Source organism: Pleurodeles waltl, chromosome 11 (assembly GCF_031143425.1).
Source record: "Pleurodeles waltl isolate 20211129_DDA chromosome 11, aPleWal1.hap1.20221129, whole genome shotgun sequence".
Classification (NCBI taxonomy): Eukaryota; Metazoa; Chordata; class Amphibia; order Caudata; family Salamandridae; genus Pleurodeles; species Pleurodeles waltl.
Window position 1 is genome coordinate 879,733,741 of NC_090450.1, and position 23,066 is coordinate 879,756,806.

The 23,066-nt window shown below is 46.0% G+C and overlaps 1 protein-coding gene across 7 annotated transcripts in view; it reads right to left on the bottom strand.

Annotated features, from left to right (window-relative positions):
• The window catches only part of ACACB (acetyl-CoA carboxylase beta), a 1,528,264-nt gene that overhangs the window by 418,981 nt on the left and 1,086,217 nt on the right, over nt 1-23,066 (bottom strand). For all 7 annotated transcript variants that reach the window (XM_069214760.1, XM_069214756.1, XM_069214757.1 and 4 more), the window contains one exon: nt 20,803-20,900. In XM_069214760.1, coding sequence (XP_069070861.1) covers nt 20,803-20,900 — 98 coding nt within the window. The remainder of the gene's footprint in view (nt 1-20,802; nt 20,901-23,066) is intronic.

Consider the following 23,066-nt stretch of genomic DNA (forward strand, 5'->3'; position numbering starts at 1 on the left):
TTAGATGGTGTAGTGGTTTGTTTTGAGGCTTGGAACTTGCCTCTGTTCCTGAAATACTGTCCTCTGTAGGACCCTCTAAATCCCCCTCTTTTGATACTGAATTTATTGTCCCTGCTTTGTCTGGGAGGTAGAAGCATCAGAGGATTGTGACTTAAATCCTCCTCTAAACTGTGGTCTGCAAAAGGAGCCTCTGTATGGTGTGGTATATAGTGCCCCCATTGCCTTAGCAGTGTCTGAGTCTTTTCTCAGTTTCTCTATAGTAGTGTCTACTTCAGGCCCAAATAGATGCTTCTTATCAAAAGACATACTAAGTACTGCCTGTTGTATTTCTGGTTTGAAACCAGAGGAGCGCAGCCATGCATGCCTTCTAATTGTAATGGCAGTGTTGACGCTTCTTGCAGCTGTATCAGCAGCATAGAGGACAGACCTTATCTGGTTATTGCTTTTAGACTGTCCCTCTTCTACCACTTGTTGCGCCCTTTTCTGATGCTCTTTTGGGAGGTGCTGTTTAATATCTTGCATCTCATCCCAATGGGCTCTATCATATTTAGCCAGCAGTGCCTAAGAATTGGCAATTCTCCATTGGTTAGCCACTTGTGTGGCTACCCTTTTGCAAGCAGCATCAAATTTTCTATTTTCCTTATCAGGAGGGGAGCGTCTCCTGATGACTGGCTGTTGGCTCTTTTTCTGGACACGCTGACTACCACTGACTCTGGAGGAACCTGGTATGTTATATAGTCTGGCTTCGTAGGGGCAGGCTTATATTTTTTGTTAATCCTAGGGGTAATGACTCTAGCTTTGACAGGTTCACAAAAAATGTGCTCAGCATGTTTAACCATTCCAGGTAACATTGGGAGACACTGGTATCTGGAGTGAGTGGAAGACAGAGTGTTAAATAAAATATCTTCTTCCAGGGATCCAGAATGCATAGGCATCCCATGATAAGCCGCTGCCCTAGAGTACCTGAGTGTAGGCAGTAGTGTCTTCTGGTGGTGAAGGTTTTGAGGGGTAGAGGTCGGGATCATTATCTGGAATGGGATCAGGGTCCTAGAGATCCCATGGGCCCACTTGTATCTCCATGCCAGTTTAGTGAGTGTGTCTGAGAAGGCAGTGGTGGTAGACTATTGTGAGGTGAAAAAGAAAGTTGTGGAGAGTGAGGAGGAGAAGTAGGGAGAGGTGCTGGTTTCTACTTTTGTTTCTGCACTTTTGCTGGTGGTTGAGCAGAATCTATCTCTGAAGCAAGGTGTCGAATTTTTGACTCCAAAGAGTGAGGGCGTTTGCTGGAGTCCTAGGTGAAAGTTTTAGCTGACTTGCTCGACTCCGAAGTGGATGGAGAAGTGGCCTTTTTCAGCGCCGATCTGGAAGGTCAGTCGCCTACAGTTTTTTTCAGGCCGAACCATGGCCTTCCAGCAGTGGTGGACCCAAGGCCTTCAGTTGTTTTTTATATAAGGGTGTAGGGGCAGACGTACTCGCATGCTGGCCAGCCGTGATGGGTCTATCATCTTCCGATTCTTTTTCGGAGTCGGTGTCTCAGATGGAGACTGCTGTCTGCGCCTGCTCTTCCTCCATGACGTTGAGATGTTCAGTGCTCTTAGACGCCATTTCTAGTCTTCGGGCCTTGCGATGTCTTAAGGTATTTTTCGATTGAAACGATCAACAGGCTTTGCAGACTTCCTACCGATGGTCTGGAGAAAGGCACAAATGACAAACCAGGTGTTGGTCTGTATATGGGTACTTTGCGTGGCACCAAGGTCAGAATCTGAATGGAGTCCGATCCACCAGGCTTTCCACACGGTAGGCCTGAACAGGCCCGAGTCTGGTGCACGTGCCCCGAAGGGCGAAATTTAGATTCCAACGGTACTACCGGTTCAATGCTGGATGGGAAACGCGATTTAAACAATACCGTCGAATAACTAGGTTTTCTAAGGTTTCTGAATCAAAATCTCGTAGCGAGAGGAAACATGTCCGAACTCGACAACGGAAAGAAAACAATCTAACTATGGAGACGATGCCCTATATCAAGACCCAGCGTGTGGCACACTTTGGTATCATCAGTGGCAATAGAAAAACTCAGCATAAGGAGCACATTAGTAGAGAGCGAAGGCCAAAACCGGCCAGGAGCTGCCTGTAGTTTATTTAGTAATGTGAGATTCCTGGCAGTTCAGGGTGGACTGTTCCTATGAGCAGCATCAGTACGGATGTGTATTACATGGGCATCTGTCTAAAGTGGCATAGAGGGTGAAAAATGATGGTTTGGAATGCTGCAAGGAGTGATTGCTTAGACTACTTTCAAACTTTCCTCCCATCACATTTTGCATGTTTGATTTAACATATTAAGTGACCAAGGGTATGCCCAGATGCGGGTCCCATGCTCACTGTGCCGCAGAATTCAAACTATATAACACATATAAGTTCTAACGAACAAGCTATTTACCTTTGAAAATGCTCTTTCTAGTAGAGACACTATCCAACAGCAGACTCCTCACCTCATGAATTTCCCCAGGTGCTTGACTTCATCCAGAAACATTTGCTATCAATTTCCTTGTGGATCAGTAGGTGATGTCGCACAGCTCTACATCTGATCTGTCCTACCCGGAGTTTGAAGTCGGGCCCATATATATGCACTGCCTCCACAGGCTCACACCTGTTTCTTTCTGCACCAATAAATGTTGAGTCACTGAAATTAGAGTATGTCAGGGTGCATACTTTCACATTTAGGATATCAAGAAAACTAAATGAAACTGTTCCACAGAATGAGGAAAATGGCAGGTCAGTGAGGAATCTGCAGTTATACAGAGTCTCTACCAGAAAAAGCATTACTGAATGTAATTAACTTGTTCTACTAATAGAGACTACAAACCACAGATCCTCGCTTTGTGCATAGATATGCAGTGCCTGTCAGGTAGGGGAATTATGGGATGGTTCAGACCAGGAAATCCTGCTGGACAGACTGGACAAAATGCCAACAACACCGTACCTGGCTGTCCAGGCAATAATGCTTCATCAAAGTGTGAAGGCACGCCCACCTAGTTACCTGACAGATATCCAACACAGGAACACCACGTCCCAGTGCAGTGTTACCTTGCTCTGGTGGACTGAGGGCTGCTTTTTAGCCAATCCATAGCTGATCTTGATGCATAATACAATGCATCAGGAGAAGGTTCTTTTTTGCACAGCTTTGTCCTTTTTAGCTCTAAAGAAACTGATGAACTGTTGCGTATCCAGTCAGTAGTCTCTGGTCCAGTCTATGTAGGAACTCCTGGCCTCCTTGGGGTCCAGATGGTGTAGCCATTCTGCATCCATGGAGGGATGTGGCATTGTGTAGGTCAGCAAGGTGATGGATTGTACTATGTGGAAGGGTGTTACTACTTTTGACAGAAATGCTGCTTTTCTACGAAGGACCAACTTGCCTGGGGAAAATTAGGTGCTTGGCTGTACAACAGAGAGTATACAGTTCGCTAACTCATCTCACCGATTTAAAGATGACGAGGATTGCTATCTTGATGTTGAACAGATGGAGAAGACAACTGTGCACGTCAGGTAGGAAAGAACCAAATTAAGGTCCCACTGTGGCATGACAAATAGTGTTGACTGGAACAAATGGATCAGCCCCTTCAAAAAACACATCTCAACTAGTGACTTGAAGAGGGAAGGCTGATCTATTGAACATTAGAAGGCCGAAACGATACCATTAGCTGCTGGAAGAGCAAGGCATTGCTGGGCTAAAGAAAGCCAGAACATGAGATTAGATAACTTCGTATTTAAGGGTCAGCATCTGGCATATACAAGCTTGCTGGATGGACGCCTGGTTGCCAAGATAACACAAGCCACTTTGAGAGGAAAGTTGAAAGCCATCAACTGTCACTGCTTAATTTCCACACATGGAGGTGTAGATCATGCAGGTCCTTGTGGAGGATTCTGCCTTGCTATTGAGACGGGAGGTCCTCCCGAAGAAGCACGCGGATCGGAGGACATGTGCTCATCATCGCTAGAAGTTCTGGGTACCTCATACTTCTTGCAAGCGCTGGAGCCACTGGCATGACTTGGATCCAATCTTTCTTGATCTTTTTCAGGACCTTGGACAGGATAGGTAGGTGTACAAATGGTACAGTAGTACCAATACCCAATGCAGATGGAAGGCATATCTGAAGGTGAACTGCCTAGGGAACTCCAATGTGTAAAAGCATAGACTCTGTGCTTGTGGTGGCAAATCGATAGAGACCGGGTTCTCTCCAAAGCTGGAAGATGCCCTGCATCACCTCCAAGTGTCATTGCTATTTGTGAATGGCTAAGTAATGTCAGCTGAGTTTGGCCACCCTGGAGTTTAAAGATCCTGCCAGGTACTGTTAAATCAGGGAGATGCCTGGAACTTTCAGCCGCTGCCAGTGGTGCAAAACCTCCTAGCACAGGGCCCACAACTCCACTCAGTCCTTTCTTTCCATTCCTTTAGAGGTCACCTTCAGAAAGCAGTTAAAAACTTGCCTCTTCTCCTCCAGGGATTTGGGTCACAGTGGTTGGCCTGCATACCTTCTTGCTTTGGCTTTTAGCACTGGGACACCGCTAAGTAGCCATGTGCTTTATAAATCCCTTCATTCAATCAAACATTCAGTATCGTACAGCGGTTGTGTTGTGAGAATTGGAACCGGATCGCCCTTGATGGTGGGGACCGTCATTAGTTACAAGCAGATTACTCGTAACTCCAGAAAGTTGATGTGGAGGCAAATATTGCCGAAGACCAGAGTTCTTTTGATCCTCCTCTCTCCCAGGTGACCTCCCCAACCCAACAATGATGCTTCTGCCACAACCATCAACTCTGGGTGAGGTAGGGAAAGCTTCTACTCCAATTGGGAACTGGAAGCCACCACTTCAGGTCTTTCACAGTCTCCTTCTATACCTGGATGGACTCTAACAAGAACTCTTGGTGCTTAGCCCACTGAGACTTCAGATCACACTGCACACCCCACATGTGCCACCTGGTGTGGCTCACAAGAAATACAGGAGGCCAAGATGCCTAGAGCAGATCTTACAGAGACCCAGGTCTATGGTTTAAGCATCAGGATCATAGCCCGAATATCCTGGACTCATTGAGGCAGAGAAAAGGTTCGGAAGAGCACCGTATCCAGGATGAATTCACACAGGGGGAGCAGTTGTTAAAGGGTCAGGTGGGACTTCCATATGTTGATGGAGAATCAGCAGTTCGACCAGTGATCTGGAGATGGCTTACAACTGCTTGAGGCAAGCCTGCCTTCAGGAGCCAGTTGCCAAGGTATGGGAAGACTGGTAATCTCAACCTCTATAGATAAGCTGCGACCACCACTATCACATTTGTGAACACCCAAGTTGTACTGGTATGGCCAAAGGGGAGCACCGAGAACTGACAGTGTTATTGGACTACTTCAAACTGCAGGCAGCGCACCTGTGGTAGTGCAGAACAGGAATGTGGAAATATGTATGCTACAAATCCAATGCCACCACACAGTCTCCTGGATCCAGGGCACAGAGATCATTGAACCAGGGTGAGTATGAATTTACTCTTCCACAGGAACACGTTCAGAAAGCGGAGATCTAAGATTGGGAAAAGGCTTCCATCCTTCTTTGGAAACAAAAAGCATGAGAGTAAAGCCAGTCCTGACTCTGGTGCGAGCACGGTCTCCATCATTTCCTTTTCTAAGAGAATCTTAACTTCTCCGATTAGTATGGACAAGTGGTCCTTGAGAAGGTGTTGTGGTGCTGGAGGCATACCCAAGAGATGGGTCAGGAAACGTAGGTAGAGGCCCTGCCGCTTCTTCGGAAGCTCTCACTGGTCTGATGTGATGCTCTTCCATGCAGGGAGGTAAAAGGTGATGAAACCTGCACCCAACTCCCATACAAGACAGACTTGGTATCCAGCCTCGAGCGAATACCTCCAGGACATCAAGCCAGGGTCTCACTTAATAGCAACAGAGGTTTCTTGTCTGGTTTGACCGGGGTAGAGGACCTTGTTGAATATGTTCATTTACATTTCAGTGGCATGTAAATTAAGGTTTCAAACCACCACCGCCTTTCAGATCACTGTGGTGAAAAAGGCAGATTCTTTCATTGCTGTAGCAAGGAGCAATGGATTCTTCCATTGCCATAGCATGGTTCATGGATGGGAGGACAATAACTGGGTATGTATCCAGACCATCAGCATCCCGAAGGTTATCAAATATATTGTCTTCATCATATTAGTCTTGGTTTTCATCACTGTCCCTATCATCATTATTGGGGACATATGTGTCAGGTTCAAATTCGGCATACTGTTGACATGTCTGTGGAAGGGGATGGGTCTCTGAGTCTGATAAAATTATCGGCTTCATTTCTGACATTGGTGCCCTAATCGGTGGGAATCAAGTTTGGTGGCTAGGGCGGCCTCGGGATGTGGTGCAGAGGAGAATGTTGTGCGTGTCCCCAGGGCCAGAGTCAGCAGAGTTAAGCTTGCTGAAGGGGCCGGCCTCAAATCGAGATCAAAAAGTGATCAGGACAGATTCACCAGCAGTACCCTGAATGGAGGCTCCCTCAGATCCTTGAGGCCCGAAGGTGCACGAGAGGGACTCAGTAAGACACCAGAATGGTGTCAAAAGTGTGTTTCTCCTCCCAGAATAGTTGTGGCATTTCTGATGGCCTGGGGAAGCCAGAGTGCATCAGGACTAGCGCTGGAATTGGTCTGACATGAAGGATCGACTCTGCGGCCTAGAGGTGGCCGAAGCGACTGAGTGGGGGGAGTGGCAGAACGATTGAGACTTACAAGTTACTTACCTTTGCTAACGATATATCTGGTAGAGACATATTCTAGTTGCAGATTCCTTACCTTTGAATTCCCCCAGGGGTCAGTCTGGATCCAGAGATTTTTCTTTGAGCAATACCTCTGCATGCCGTCAGGTAGCGTCGGTCGACTCCGCAGGAGTCATTGGCGTCGTATTGGATGTGATCACATTGAGGACATATATAGGCGCCACCCCAGCACACTGACGTCAGTTTCTTTTCACGACTTTCCATGCCAGTAGCGCAGAGCCATGACAGAGTGGTGCGCCAAAACTAGGGCCCTTAAAGGGAAGAGCCTGTCCCTAGAAATCAGTTTGCAGTGCAGGGAGGATGGGCGGGTCGGTAAGGAATCTGCAACCAGAATATGTCTCTACCAGATATATTGTTACTGGGGAAAATAACTCGTACATCTGATAGAGACTTCTAGTTGCAGATTACTTACCTCTGAGTAGATACCCGAGCAATACCATTCCCGGTGGAGAGATGCCAACCAAGATCACACCAAGTAGTCCTGCAGGACCAAACAGTCAAAGTAGCCATCCCTGAGGACTGGACTGTCCAGGCAGCAATGTTTGGTAAAAGTGTGCAGAGATGCCCACGTTGCTGCCTGACGGATGTCCAAAACTGGAACGCCCTGTGCAAGCGCTGTGGTAGCAGCAGGAGCTCTGGTGGAGTGAGCATGCAAACCTTCAGGAGGCTGCTTCTTAACTAGAGCACAGTACATTTTGATGTATAAGAGCACCCATCGTGAAATAGTCCTCTTCTGCACCACATTTTCCTTCTTTGCACCCACATATCCCACAAAGAGTTTATCGTCCACCCGAAAGTCTTTGGTACGATCAAGGCAGAACGCCAACGCTCTTTTTGAGTCCAGACGGTGGAGTCTCTCCTCTTCATGTGAGGGATGATGGGGTGCATAAAAAGTAGGCGAGGTGAAGGACTACCAGACATGGAAGGGTGTCACTACTTTAGGTAGAAAATAAATCCCTTGTGCGAAGTACCACTTTGTCAGAATGTATTGCCATAAAAGGTGGTTTAGATGAAAGAGCCTGGAGCTCACTTATTCTGCGGTCAGAGGTTATGGCAACTAAAAGGCCAGTCTTGATGGTTAAGAGCCGTAAAAGACAGTTGTGAAGCAGCTCGAACGGGGCACACATAAGGTATGTTAATACTAGGTTGAGGTCCCATTGGGGCATGTTGAATGGGATAGGAAGAAAAAGATGTGTGAGGCCTTTAAGAAACCTCCCAACAATGGGAGATTTAAATAAAGAAGGGTGATCTGGTAACCTCAAGAAAGCAGAGATAGCAGGGAGATATCCCTTAAAGGTGCTCAGGGTGGAGCCTAACTGAGCAAGGGAAAGCATAACGAGAAGTCCCTGAGAAAGAGGAGCGGATAGAGGATTGACAGATTTGTCGATGCACCATGCCACACATTTCTTCCAACGACAGGCGTATACGGTTTTGGTTGAGGGACGCCTGGCTGCCAAGATAACGTTACAGACTTCGGGTGGCAGGTCAAAATACGTCAAATGTTGCCGCTCAATCTCCACGCAAGGAGCCAGAGGGTGGACAGGTTCGGGTGGATGACCCTCCCCTGCTGCAGCGAAAGAAGAGCCTACCGAAAAGGCAGTCTGATCGGAGGAGCAATGGCCATGTTCAACAGCTCAGGATACCAGATCCTTCGTGCCCAGTCCAGAGCTACCAGGATTACTTGGGCCAAGTCTTGCCCGATCTTCAGAACTCTGGGCAGAAGTGGTATGGGTGTGCAGGAGCTTGAGATACCAGACTCTCCGTGCCCAGTCCGGAGCCACACAGACTAATTTTGGCCCAGTCATTCCTGATCTTGAGAACTTTGGGCAGGAGTGATACTGGTGGAAAGGCATACAGAAGGCCTGAGTTTCACTCAAGATGAAAAGCGTCTCTGAGCAAGTGCCGCCTTGGAAATTCCAGTGTGCAAAACTGCTGAAATTGAACATTCCTGGCAGAGACCACAGTTCAAACCAAAGCTGTCATCACTGCTGAAAGAGGCCATGCACCACCTCCATATGGAGAGGCAATTTGTGATCTGCTAGGCATTTTTTGCTGAGTTGGTCCGCTTTGGCATTCAGACAGCACAGCAGATGTTGAACCGCCAGGGATATACCCTGCTGTTCCAGCCATGTCCGAGCCACAGAGCCTCTTGAGAAAGGTTCTATGATCGCACCCGTCCTGTTTGTTCCAGTAGGCACATGACTGTATCCATGAACACCTACACTATCTTTCCCTTGCTAGAGGGAGGAAAGGCTTCTAATGCCAGTCGGATTGTGCAGAGCACCAGCAAGTTGATGTGGAAACCTGCTTCCGCCTTAGACCAGATTCCTCTGATCTGCAACTCTACTCTCAAATTATGGTCCATTAACCACTGCAGCAGGTCTGTTGTCAACCCCTCCGAGATCTGGGCCATGCTGGCAAGAGTCTCCTGATATTACACCCACTGGAACTTCAGGTCCCACTGCAGAGCATTCATATGGCATCTGGCATGCGTCACCAGAGTGATGCAGGAGGCCATGAGGCCCAGCAGCCTCAGAGTCAGTTTCACCGAAATCCAGAATAGAGGCTGAAACATTGGTATCATAGCCTGAGTATTATGGACTTGCCGCTCAGGAGGATACGCCCGAAACTGCACAGTGTCCAGAACATCTAAGATGAAAGGGGGTGTCTGAAAGGGGGTCAGTTGTGACTTCGGCAAGTTTATAGTGAACACCAGAGAATGCAGGAGGTCCACTATAGTCATGGAAAATAAGCGTCCTGCAAGTCCAACTCTACCATCCAGTCTCCTGAGTCCACGGCAGACAAGATCTGAACTAACATGAGCATCTTGAACTTCACCTTGCTGAGGAAGAGACTGGGGGTACCAGAAAGTAGTGGGAATAGAAACCACAAACTACTTCTAGCACAGGGACACTCTCTATGGCTCCCTAGGCCAAGAGAACCATAACTTCCATCTGGAGAAGTGTGACGTGATCCTCTGGCATCCGATAGTAGGATGGTGGCATGGATGGAGGGGTAGTCTTGAAAGGGAGGGAGTAGCCCTTCGGACGATCTGACAAACCCACCTGTCAAAAGTAATGGACTGCCAGTAGGGAGGGTGATGGCAAATCCTGCCAACTGGGTGTCCATGGTGGTAGAGATGCAGACTACTAGGGATTAGAGGCTGCTGCAAAGAGGGGGTGGGGTAAAAGGGGGGAGGCATAGGACTGACCAGCATGCTGACCACCTGACCCCTGAGGTCAGTGGATCTCGCGCCCTTGACCAGGCAGAGGCTGGGCAGCATGAGTGGCACAGTGGCTGGACAGGAATTGGCATGGTTTGAAGCCCCTTCTATAGCTGTGAAAGGCAGATCAGGGGTTATGAGGGGCCACCGCGAGGGCCAAGGACCTGGCCGCAGCCAGAGAATCCTTGAGGCACTCTAGTTGCGAATCTGCCTTGTCTCCGAAGAGATGGAGGCCTTTGAATGGCATGTTCTTAAGGGAATCTTGGACAACACCCAAAAAGGAAGACATCCTCAGCCAAGGGTGGTGCCTCAGGCCACTTTCGTTGAAACCACACTGCCTAGCAAGTCAGTCTTGTTCAGTGTGCAACAGATTGTGGACTTCGCTGCATCTCTCTCATCGGCAACAGCCTGAGTGTGCGCATCCCAGGCATCCTCCGGAACATGTGGCAGCACTTGCACAACCATATCCCACAGAGTGTGGGAAAAATGGCCCAAAAGGCATGCAGTGTTCACAGACCGCAATGCCAGGCTGTCGGATACAAAACATCTTCTTCACAGCCTCATGGATTCCCTATCGAGGGGTGAGGAAGGGAATGTGCCTTGTGAAGTAGAGGCCTGGACCACCAAGCTGTCAGGGGTGAGGTGTTGATTTGGGAAACTTGGGTCCACCGGTGCTGGCAGTCGGCAATCATCCTATTCACAGGAGCTCCTGTACTTGGTTTTGGATCACGTACCCAGAATGACATCCGTGAGGGCATCATTGAACAGGAGCAGGGGTTCGGAGGTGTAAACTCCTAGTTGCAGCATCTCTGTCAAGACTGCTACGGAGTATAGCTAAAGGTCCAGGACCATAGCCACCCTTCTCACTGCCACTACATAAGAGGGGGAGAAAGCATACCAGTATCTTTAGAGGTGTCCAGTCCATTGGCATCACCCAAAGCCCCATGCCACTCCATTTCCTCTATGAAGGGTTGGTATTCTAAAGGGTCCAGCAAACCCCTCCTGGTCTTCCCTGAGGCTGAGCCCAGTAGAATAGGGCTCAGGATCTGGCATATAAGACAGAGCTTCTGCTGGCATCGGGCAACGCCCATTTGGATTCGTGTCTGAGTCGGGGATGGCACCATCGACATTGGGACCGGCGCTGGGGAAGGTCGAGGTGGTGCGAATGGTACCGGTCTGAATACAGGACTGGATCCCTGGGGGCCCACTGGCGTACCGGCAGGGTCGGACTGGCCAGAAATAAGATGCATGGACTCATAAATGTCTTTTAATTGGGCTCCCAGAAATTCTGGGAGGCGCAGAGCCTGTCAATCTGAAGGCTCTGGAAAACGAGGCCTAGAATGACGACACTCTCTCCTCGTGTCAGCCGACGGATGAGAAGACAAAGACTGCTTCGACGACTTGATTTTCTTCTTGTCCCTCGACTTACCTGATCACCCGAGGACATGGAGTAGGATGACAACCTTGGTGCTCTTATCAGTCCCATGACTTTCCAGGAAACCGGGACCTCGACCTGCGCTGTTTCGCATGCTGGCCCACCATCAGCTTTAGGTATCCCTCCCTCAAACCCTTAGGATGCGTGGCCTGAACCATCTCTGGGTCGCGGTCGCACAGACACCACAAGCAGACGAGGTGTGGATCCATAACCAACATAGCCTGATGACAGGATCTGCAGGGCTTAAAACCTATCTTATGTGATGACATCTTGACACACCAGGTTGAAAAAAAACTCAGAACACTTCAACAAAAAGTCAAAAAAAGCCAGCCAAACACTGACAGAGAGATAGCTCTCTCGGATCTTTACTGGCTGGTGAAGAAATAAAACAACTGAGATCAGTGAGCTTAGATGACACCTATACAGGAACCACATCATCTTGTCCGCGGTGGACGATGCCGATGATGGATGCAGAGCCAATTGATGCTACCTACTGGCGCACAGAGGTACTGCTCATGAAAAATCTTCTGTTTCCAGTCTGACGCCTGGGGAGAATTCAAAGATAAGAAATCTGTAGCTAGATATAGTCTCTACCAGACAAGGCATGACCGTTTGTAACATGTTCTTTATATTGTATTAATATATCTATATATTGTGTTGGGTGTCTTGCCTCTCAATGCTAGACACTTTCATGTTTTCAAAAGGATGAATCCACTGCTAACATGTGAATCTATAATGTCAACGTTACACAGGTTTTCGGTGCTGAGTACCTATTGGATATAGGTTATTACAGTAGTTAAAGTATAAAATCAGAGCCCCAAAGTAGAGCAAGAAGATTGTTTTTACTGTCTTTTTTTAACATTCAACTTCACACATATAAAAATTGGAAAGTTGAAATAGGAATCAAAGAGAAGAAACACACTTTTTTGATAACCAACTTTTATTGATTTATAAACGTAAAAAGGTGCAGATAAGAAGGCACATTTTTACTATCATGTTGTCACATTTGGTTACAGATTCATAGGTGTAGGAAACTGGCTCTGTAAATACTATCGCAAAATGAGAGATAGTGTGTACGGAGTCCAGGGGTTCCCCAAGAGGTTCGACAGAGGCAGATGCGCGCCCCCCCCGGACACAGCCGCCACTTTTGGCAGCAAGTCCGGAGGAGATAAGGAGAAAAACAAGGAGGAGTCACCCTCCAGTCAGGAAAGCCCCAAAGGTGTCCTGAGCTGAGGTGACCCCTGCCTTAGGAAATCCTCCACCTTGTTTTGGAGAATTTCCCCCAATAGGATCAGAAATGTGCCCCCCTCCCCACAGGGATGACGCACAAAGAGGGTTTAGCCATTGGCTACTGCCCCCAGACCTAAACACCCTTCTAAATTCAGTATTTAGGGGGGACCCTGAAACCAGAAAATCAGATTCCTGATGACCTACAAGGACTGCTGACCTGAAAGCCCCACAGAGACGACAACTGACTTGGCCCCAGCCCTACCAGCCTGTCTCCAGACTCAAAGAACCTGCACAGCGATGCATCCAGTGGGACCAGCGACCTCTGAGGACTCAGATGACTGCCCTGCAACCAAAGGACCAAGAAACTCCTGTGGGCAGCAGCTATGTCCAAAACAGCAACAAAGAAACCATCTTTAAAGGGACTCCAGCCTCAGTCCGGAAGCGTGAGTCTCCAACACTCTGCACCCGACGCCGCCGGCTCATGTCCACAAGAACCAACATTGCAGAGAGGACCCCCAGGCAACTCCCACGATGTGTCCACCCTGAGACGACCTCCCTGCACCCCCACAGCAATGCCTGCAGAAAGAATCCAGAGGCTCCACCTGACCGCGATTGCCCGGTAACAAAGAACTCAACAGCTGGAAGAAGCATTGCACCCGCTGCCCCCAGGCCCGAGAGAAACCAACTATCAGTGCAGGAGTGACCAGCAGACGGCCCTGATCCTTACCCAGTCAGTGGCTGGTCCGAGAAGCCCCCCAGTGCCCTGCCTGCATCACCAGAGTGACCCCCTGGTCTCTCCATTAATTTCAATTACAAACCTGACGCCTTGTTTGCCCACTGCACCCGGCCGCCCATGTGCTGCAGAGGGTGTGCTTTGTGTGCCTACCTGGGACCCTCCTGTGCTCTACTAAACCCCACTGGTCTGCTCCCCGAGGATGCAGGTACTTACCTGCCAGCAGACTGGCACCGGAGCACCCTCTGTCTCCATGGGTGCCTATGCTATTTGGGCCCTACATTGACCTCTGCACCTGACCGGCCCTGTGTTGCTGGGTGTTTGAGGTTAACTTGAACCCCCAACGGTGGGCTGCCTATGCCCAGGAGACTGATCTTGTAAGTGCTTTATTTACCTGAAAAACTATTACTTACCTCCCCTAGGAACTGTTGATTTTTGCAGTGCCCACTTTTAAAATAGCTTATTGCCAAAACTGTGTAAATTACTGTTTTAATTCAAAGTTCCATATTTATCTATACCTGATTCTGAATCTTGTGGTTTTAAAATAAATTAAGAAAATAATATTTTCTATATAAAAACTTATTGGCCTTGAGTTAAGTCTTTGAGTGTGTGTTCTCATTTATTGCCTGTGTGTGTACAACAAATGCTTAACACTACCCTCTGATAAGCCTACTGCTCGACCACACTACCACAAAATAGAGAATTATTATCAATTATTGTCACCATCTACCTCTAGGGGGATCCACTTGGGCTCTGTGCACGCTATCTTTCACTTTGAGATAGTATATATAGAGCCAACTTCCTACTATAGGAAACTGATTTTCCCCTTTTACTTACACTGAAGAAGAGGCAATTTTAGGTAAGATACAGATTAAATAAAGCCCTTTTGGGCTTTAAAACACTGGAAGACTTCTGCCTGGAACGAGTCTGTCGGCATGTGTGGTTGTACTGCCACTGGCTCTTCCTTCTGCCCTCAAGGGTCTGTGTATTTGCCACAGCCTCTCTTGACTGTCCTGCATAGCTGGTTTGTTGCCCCTGCCCATCTTTCCCCTGTCCTCCATAGTGCTGCCACTGCCCCTCCCACTTGCCCAGTGAGGTCAACTTGTTGCCTATGCACCCCTCCTCCCTGCCCTCAATTATCTGAGTCCATGCCCCTGACCTTGCCTCCCCAGAGTATTCAAATGAACAGCTATATTGCTAACATTCTATGTTTATTACAAAAGTGCGGAATACTGGACGTCATCTTGATGTAATCAAAACTGTAATACTTAATCATTTCCTTTAGAAAATATAAAAATGAGAAGGTCTTATTTCCATAGAAAGTATGGTTAGTGCTCTAAAAAACAAACTAAAATGAGGAGGTATTTTCTGAGTTCCCAAATAGCGACAAAGCATTTTTAAATTCTGTGATATCTTCATTTTTTTTATCCAGTTGATTATATGTTACACATAGGGGAGAAGATGTGGCATTACGGCCAGAGCTGCAGACTTTGCAAACAAGGAACCAGGTTCGAATTTTGGCGTCAGCACGACATCCTGTGATACTGGGCAAATCAGTTAATCTCCCCAAGCCTAAAACTAAAATCAATGTGTCCTTGTGTAATGTAACTGATGCTTATGTAAAGCACTCCAATACCTTTGGGTCAAATCTTTGCAATATAAAACGGCAAAAAAACAAAAAAAGGGTTTTACATACTTCTGTCATTCGGCTATACTTAAGCTACATTCAGATGATATTTATGCAACATTTTGGCTCTTTTTCTCTGGTGGTCATCTTGGGAGACTTATTTGTTATGAAGCTCCCTAATTTCCACATTTACTGCAGTATCCTCAGTAGACAATGCTTTCAGTGTACCACTTCGATTCCATCAAGATGGCATTCAAATGTTCCACACCTTTGGCATAAACTCAGAATGTCATTACTCTAGCTTCTTATTAGAACACTGTAGTAAAGCTGCTGGTCAAAAGGGAGTTAACTGGCAGTATGCTGATGGTTTTGAAAGTGCATGTTTCAGTCTGAATGTAGCAATGTTTTAATGAAATAGGAGAGGAATTGTGCCCTATTTTGGCTTTCTATAGCACTAGCCACAATTTCTATGACAGAATGAAACCCCTCAATGTGTTCCTTTCTCAAATAAATGTTTTAAGTTTTACCAGTCAGATTCAATCAAGATGGCTTCAGGTGTGCCACAGTTGTGTCATAAGACTGTTAGCACTCTAGTCGTTCTCTGGAACACTCTGAGAATCTTCAGAACACAAGGGAATCAAATGACAGGCTGCTCCTGTTGGAAGTACAGGTTTTACTGAAAATGTCAGACTTCTTTCTCATGCGGATAAGTGTGTGAATTTACAGAAAATATGCTCTCATTTTAGCTTCTGGAGCACCATCCATAACCTCTATGGGAAAATCATGACAAAACAGTTTTCTCTCAAACATGATCAAAGAGTTCTCCTTCCCAGCAGTCACCAAAAACACAATCTAAACCACCTAGACCCTCTGCGACTCACTAGCTAACTATTTCCATGACAATCACAGCCATCCACAGACACTTTCACACCTAGCCCACTGGAATCGAACACCTCCTGACACTGTCTGAGGACTCCACCAGCCACCTCATCACCGACTTGAAGTCACTATCCATCCAGAAAACAGCTGTCCTCATGACTTTGACCCCCTCCGGCTCACCCAACAACCCATGCCCACATTACACCTTCAACCTTGGCCAGAATGAAATCAGCCACATCCTCTCTCCTATCCTCAACACCTCCATCAGGACTGCCACCCTCCCTGAAGCATGGAAACAAGCAGAGGTCAAGATGCTCCTGAAGAAACCTTCTGCCGACCCCAGCGAACTAAAATATTACTGCCCCATCCCTCTACTCCATTTCCCAGCTAAGGTCATGGAAAAAGCCATCAACAAGCAGCTCTCCAAACACATGGAAAGATACAACCTACTAGACTCCTCCCAATGCAGATTCCACTCCAACCACAGCACGAGACCCCCCCCCCCCCCCTTATCACCGCAACAGACATCAGGTCCCTCCTTGACCACGAAGAGAAGGCAGCCTTCAACACCATTTCCCACTACGCCCTTACCTAAAGAATCCACCACATCGGGATCCAAAGCAACACCCTCAAATGGATCCATGCCTTCATCACAGTCCGCACCCAGAGGGTCCGCCTCTCACCTCAGAACCTAAAAGCAACATATGCGGCATCCCACAGGGATCTGCTCTCAGCCCCACTCTTGTCAACATCTACGTGACACCGTTGGTCCAGATTTTTTAATTCCCATGGACTCATCATCTCACACGTCACCCAACTCATACTTTCCCTTTCCGAAGACCATACCACCCCCAGAGGCAACTTCAGCAACACCATGACACACGTCGCCAAATGGATGAAATCCAACTGCTTGAAACTAAACACAGAGAAGACTGAGATTATCATCTTGGGAAGCAACCAGTCCCTCTGGGATTAAGTCCTAGTGACCCTCCACACTCGGCATTATCATCAACAGCAAACTCACTTTCAAACAACAGATAAAGGCAGTGAGCTCCTCCTGCTTCCACAACCTCCACATGCTACGGAAGATCTTCAGATGGATCACCATCAAAACCAAAGACAGTCACGCAATCCATCATCACCAGAGACTAGACTACGGAAACGCCTTCGGTGTCGCACTCCCATCCCAGCTCCTCCACCGCCTCCAGACCGTCCAAAACACAGCAGCAAGACTCGTCCTGGTCCTCCTCAGATGGACCCCACATCACCCTCCACCTCAGAGGTCTCCACTGGCAGCCTTTACACAAGAAGTGCAAATTCTAGGTTCTCACCATTGCATACAAAGCCCTCCACAACATCAGACCCAATCTAATCAACCACAGATTCACCTTCCAGCAGCCAACCAGGGAGCTCCGCTCAACAACTTTCACCCTCACGCATGTCCCGAGAGATTGACGCAGCTGCAGCAGAGGACGATCCTTCTACCCTGCTGCCAAGATCTGGAATGACCCCTACCACCCACTTACATACTTGCACACCAACCTCAAGTTCAGGAGAAAGCTCAAGACATGGATCTTTAAGGAGTAGCTTCTGACTCACAGCGACAACCCTCAGTGCCTAGATACCATCCAATGATTGATTGATTATTCATGAAACCCCAGCAGAAGGCTTTGTTCGCAGTGTAAAATCATACTAGAACACACCACAATTCCTAAAATTAGTAAAAATTAGTATGGTACCATGAATTATATTGTAATTAAAATGTGTTATCACCCTTTCTCTGATCTCTTTTGTGTGACCCTCAAAACCTGCCATTCACTGCAATGCATTTTAATGGGGTGCTATCATGTATATAGGTCCCAAGATGGCTGCCAGCACTTCCTGGTTGAAGAGCTGACAGTCAATCAGCTCTCACCATGAGATCTGTGCTTAGGCTCCACCCAAATACACAAATTATTTTTTCTTTTAATATCTCAAAAACTACTGACATAGCTCCTGCCAAGCAAAAGCAAACAGATACCTCCCGAGGGCAGGCACCTCTGGAGGTAGCAGGCCCTGGGGGTGGCAGTCCCCAGGACCATATATGGCTCAAGGAGGGGGGCCAGAGCACCCCCCCCCCCCTTCTGCATATTCAAATAATGTAGGCAGGAGAAGGTTGTGGGCCCCCTGGGCTTTTAACAGATCTAGGAAGGGGGTCCGTGCACCCACTCAATTATAAAAGTTAGTATGCCCACGAGACCTTGCCCATCCAGGGGCAAAATGAAAAGAAAGCACAGGAGACGGTGTTAATTTAAAAAAACAAAATTTTTTTTTTTTTTTTAGAAAACTTCACTGCTAAATTTGTGAATATTTGCGAAATTCACTGTGTATTAAATGAAAAAAAAAATTGCCGTGTTGTGGTCCCAGGGGGACCATGGCTAGGGGGTTGTGGTATATGTACTCTGCCCCCTTTTCTTTTTTTAGTTTGTTTTGGAGACTCAGCTCAAGCTGTGTCTCAAAATGGCAACCAATCAGATCTTTGCATCAGATCAGGAAGATTTGTTGATGTACAAATTTAGTTTTCCTTAAATATCTACAAAACTACTGAATGAATTCACACCAAGTAACAAAAAGCGTGACCTATGGACCAAAAGCTATGTTTCTGCCAAATATGGTGTAATTCCGTCCAGCGATTCGGGCTGCATGTGTGTCTAAGGAGTCTATGGGAATTAACATGGCAAAGGTACTTTCTTATACCCTCCCTTTCTCTTGGCCCGCTTGACGGATCACCCTGAAACTTTCCATGCACAACAAGATCCTTTTGAAAATTTTGTGGAGATTCATCAAACAGTACCAAAGATACAGCCAACTCAAATAACGCTTTTTCTTTGGAAACTAGGTCTAACTATAACTACCTACTGACGGCCACCAGTAGGTAAAATGTATCTATAGTTTATATTCATATATATATATATACACACACACACACACACATACATACATATATCCTAGTGGTAGTTATAGTTAGGTGCTAGCTTACACAGAGAAAGCATTTTTGTTTTACAAATAACTGGCGTCGTTTGAATAATCTTCACAAAAGTTTCATAACTAGTGTACTAGTCACTTCACCTGCTGTCTGGCAAGCTTAGTGGGGATTCGTGAAGCAGGGGCTGAGAAAAAGGGGGTCCAAAAACGGTTTTTCCCATGCAATTTCCCACAGGGATTTTGGACATAACTATATAGAAGTTGCTGGATGGAATTGCACCAAATATGGCAGAAAGGTATATCTTGGTCCAGAAAGAGCCCCTTTTGTTATTTGGTGTAAATTTGTTCAATAGTTTTGGAGTAATGCAAGAAAAAAGAAATTTTGAAGTCTAGGGATGTGAATCCTCTGCGGATCAGACAGATATCTCCTGTCGTAGTGTAGGCAAGCACTTAGATTCATCAGAGAGTAGTGCTAATCATTTTTTGAACGTACAGAGGTAGATCTCGGTCCAGAAAGAGCCCCTTTTGTAATTTGGTGTAAATCTGTTTAGTAGTTTGGAGTTATTTAAGAAAAAAGAAATATAGATATCTAGGGAAGCGAATCCTCCAAGTTTAAGACAGATCTCTTTTGTTGTAGTGTGGGAAAGCAGGTAGGCTTATCAGAGGGTAGTGCTAAGCATTGGTTGAACACACTGAGTCAATAATTGAGACACACTCAAAGAAGCAACTAGAGATCTATTGGTTAGAAAAACTTATTTTGTATGTGTTATGTGTAAACATCAGAACATTTGGAGAAAAATGAATACTGATGCAGTTCTTAGGGCGATCTGCAAGTAAGTAACACTTTGTAGATAAATGCGCTTTTATGCAATACGGGTTCCAGAGTACTGTGCCTGCATAGGAGTCTTTACAATAAGTTCTCGGGGGTCTCAGGTCAGTTATAGGGTGCAAAGGGTGCAACGTTATAGGAAAGACGAGCAATTCAGGTTTACCTGCCCAGGAGCATCTGGGTGCAGTGGTGTTGGTTGTGTCAGCTTCCTCCGCACCGAACACTTGGAAACAAGGAGAGCTAACTGAAAAGAGTGAAAAGAGGGACTTGGGGACTAGTCTGGGACCGCCCAAGAGAGGGGCTCAATTGGTGGGCGCCCAGAGCAGGCATGCACGGTTGGAAGTCAAGGAACCTTGCCAGGGCACTCAGGTGCAGTCATTCCTTAGCAGTTGCCCTCCTGCATCAAGGAACACACGTTTTTTTGAGGAACATTCAGAGGGAGAGACAATAAAAGGTAGCTTGATGACTCGAAAGGCTTTCCTCTGCGATGCTGACGTCCCTTGCCAGTAGGTCTTCGGTTCTGCTGTTGGAGTCCTGGGTGAGCTTCAACAAGTCTTGGTTGGTGCAAGGGACCCAGTGCCACAGGGGTTGATGCAATTCGGCTCCGGTAGATCCTTGGGTCTTCTCACTTGGAAGGGGAGACAGGACTGGCTTCATGGAGTACGGTCACCTAATAGAGTTGCAGGTGGGCAATGTTCAAGTCTTGGTGAGCACAGAAATTGTGTCCTTTTCAACTCTTATCATATACCCTGCAAAGGCACCCTCAAATAATTAGACAAGGGAGAGATAGTATCAGTAACATATGAGGCAACACACCCTCCTGTGCCTTCACATAAAAGTGCAGCAGACAATAAAGAAAAGGAATTGAGTTCAATCAACAAGATGATGGATCTGCCCTCTCCGAGCATGTCCAACTAGTCTTTCCAACATGGTCCCATCTCCCCCCTTTCCTTCACAGCGATAAGGAAAACCAAGCAAAAACTCTAACAGCATCAAATTGCCTTGAAGATTAAATGATCAATCTGTACAGTTATTCACCACCTCCCCAAAACAATTACATAGTAATTACCTGGACTCGCCTCCTTCCTCTACATGTTCACAATGGACAGAATTCAAGGAACTGATTCGAGTATAATCCTGGGGAGTGAGGTACAGGTACTTAAATCCCTTAAAAATAAATAAGACCAGTCATTCAGATTTCATGCAGACATAAAACAATAACTTGCAGTTTTATGCAAATTATACAACTTATGTGTGTTTGACGGGAACGGGTGGAACATAAGGATAAAGAAGTTGTTAACGTGTATTAAAATGTATTATGAAGCAATACAAAAATTAAAAGGATATTGTTAATTTCTCTGCAGACAATATATATAGTTACCGGACTAGTTAACCTACTATTGAGAAGAACTTATAATTGCAACCTATTCAGGTCAATGATTTGTACCTACGCCATGAAAAATACAATTTTAGAAACAGGTCTCAAGAATGAATGTACAAACATGAAGTTAAACGTTGAATTTGTATGTAGCCTTTCACACTCAATTCTTTCATTTCAATAGACTGATTATCTATACTCTCTACCTTCTTTTCTTAAAATGTGTAAGCATGTTTTCTTTTAAGGAAGAAACACTCTAGAAGTGATAAAGATTGCTTCATCAAAATCATGCAGTAGATTTATATTGTAAAGTAATAGTTCTGGGATCATAACAGGATGACACATTGAGTCTTCTCGCGATGACAACAATTTCTTTAACGTAACTTTAAAAAAAAAAAATGTAAGCGATGTACGTTCAGCCATAGCGTTTCATTGCATGCTGGAACTTCATCAGGGCTTTTTTATGTTTGGAACATGATTATTAGAAAAGGTTTCTGTGAAAGAATAACCATGTGATTCCACTGATATGACCAAGGCTAGTCAAAATGGATGAAGGAAGTATTATTAATAACCCAAGTAACAACAGCTGATTGAATAGGGTGATCTGCACCATATCTGTAATGTCCTTCCTCGAGTTCATTGAAACTCTATATTTGGCTCCCATCTTCACCTCAAAACGTGTATTAAATACCTATATTAGATCGCTATCCATCCTAATAGTAACGTCAGGTTCCTTCACTCTGGCAGCATGTCTCAAGATCAGACAGAACATTATTTACAAACATGAAGTTAAACCATTAATTTGTAAGACGTTTTTCACAATTTTGTCTTTCCTTTTACTAGGCTGCTTACCCATTCTCTCCATTTCCTTCTTTTGTTGCAATGTGTCCGCATGCTTCTAACTGTTATGCAAGACAGTGAAGCACAGGAGATTTTAATTCAGATTGTACATGGAACTAAAGAAGACAGTGTAATGAATGGCACTGCTCTAGAGCAGTCTTACATCTCACTCCTGGTGTGCAGTATACATACATTGCAGAGCTGACATACCGCAATTGTAAAATCCCTCTCTACATAGTCTGTTAGCCGGCGTAAGTTCACCATCTCTAGGAGATGATGCACTGCACACACCCTCTATTGATGGATGGGTCTTCTGTTTCCTAAGACTTACTCTATCTCAACCAAAAAGTCATAAAATCTAATGTTGGGAGAATCTAGAAGAAGGCTAGTGTGTTAAATTATCAATTGGCACCTTTGGTCATTGCAGCCCCAGGGTCAGCACTATAGTGAATTTTTCCACAGATGCAATAAAAGGAAATATGCCATTAAAACCCCAAGAGAAATAAAAAAAAATGAAAAGATTAAGACAAACCGCAGCAAAAAGGTGATATAATTAGGTATTAAAAGGGCGAGCTGGCAACATAGGAAGCAATATACCCTATAAGAGCATTGGCAGTCAACAGAACATAAAGGTGTAAAACTGGAGTTGGGAGTTAGTGGCAATGAAGGAAGAGAAATGTGTGCTAGGCAAATTACGTTTTATTCCTGAATGACCAAACTGTCGGTCTTGATCAGTACCCACACAGGGACAACAGTCAGCTCTGAAGCCCCAAGGTCATTCTAAATCAACTCATAACTCACACCCTAGCCAACTCTTTATTACCTTTCAAGGTGATAACGTTATTTCTTGTCCACCTGTATACAGACCCTTCATCTTTCCTAACCCATGTCCTTTTTTATTCTGTGCTGATCCAAAGTACTCACCTTTGTCTCCATCATATGCTGCTCCAGATCAGTCCTCAAATAAAACAAAGGCCATAATGGTATCCAAGATGGCTTAGAAATCTTCTGCATGTTGATTTCTAGAAATAGCAATCAAGGGCAATGTACCTTAAATCTTCCTTTATGCCAATTGAATGCTCCTCTTCACCTGGATAGTAATTCCGGACTTAGCA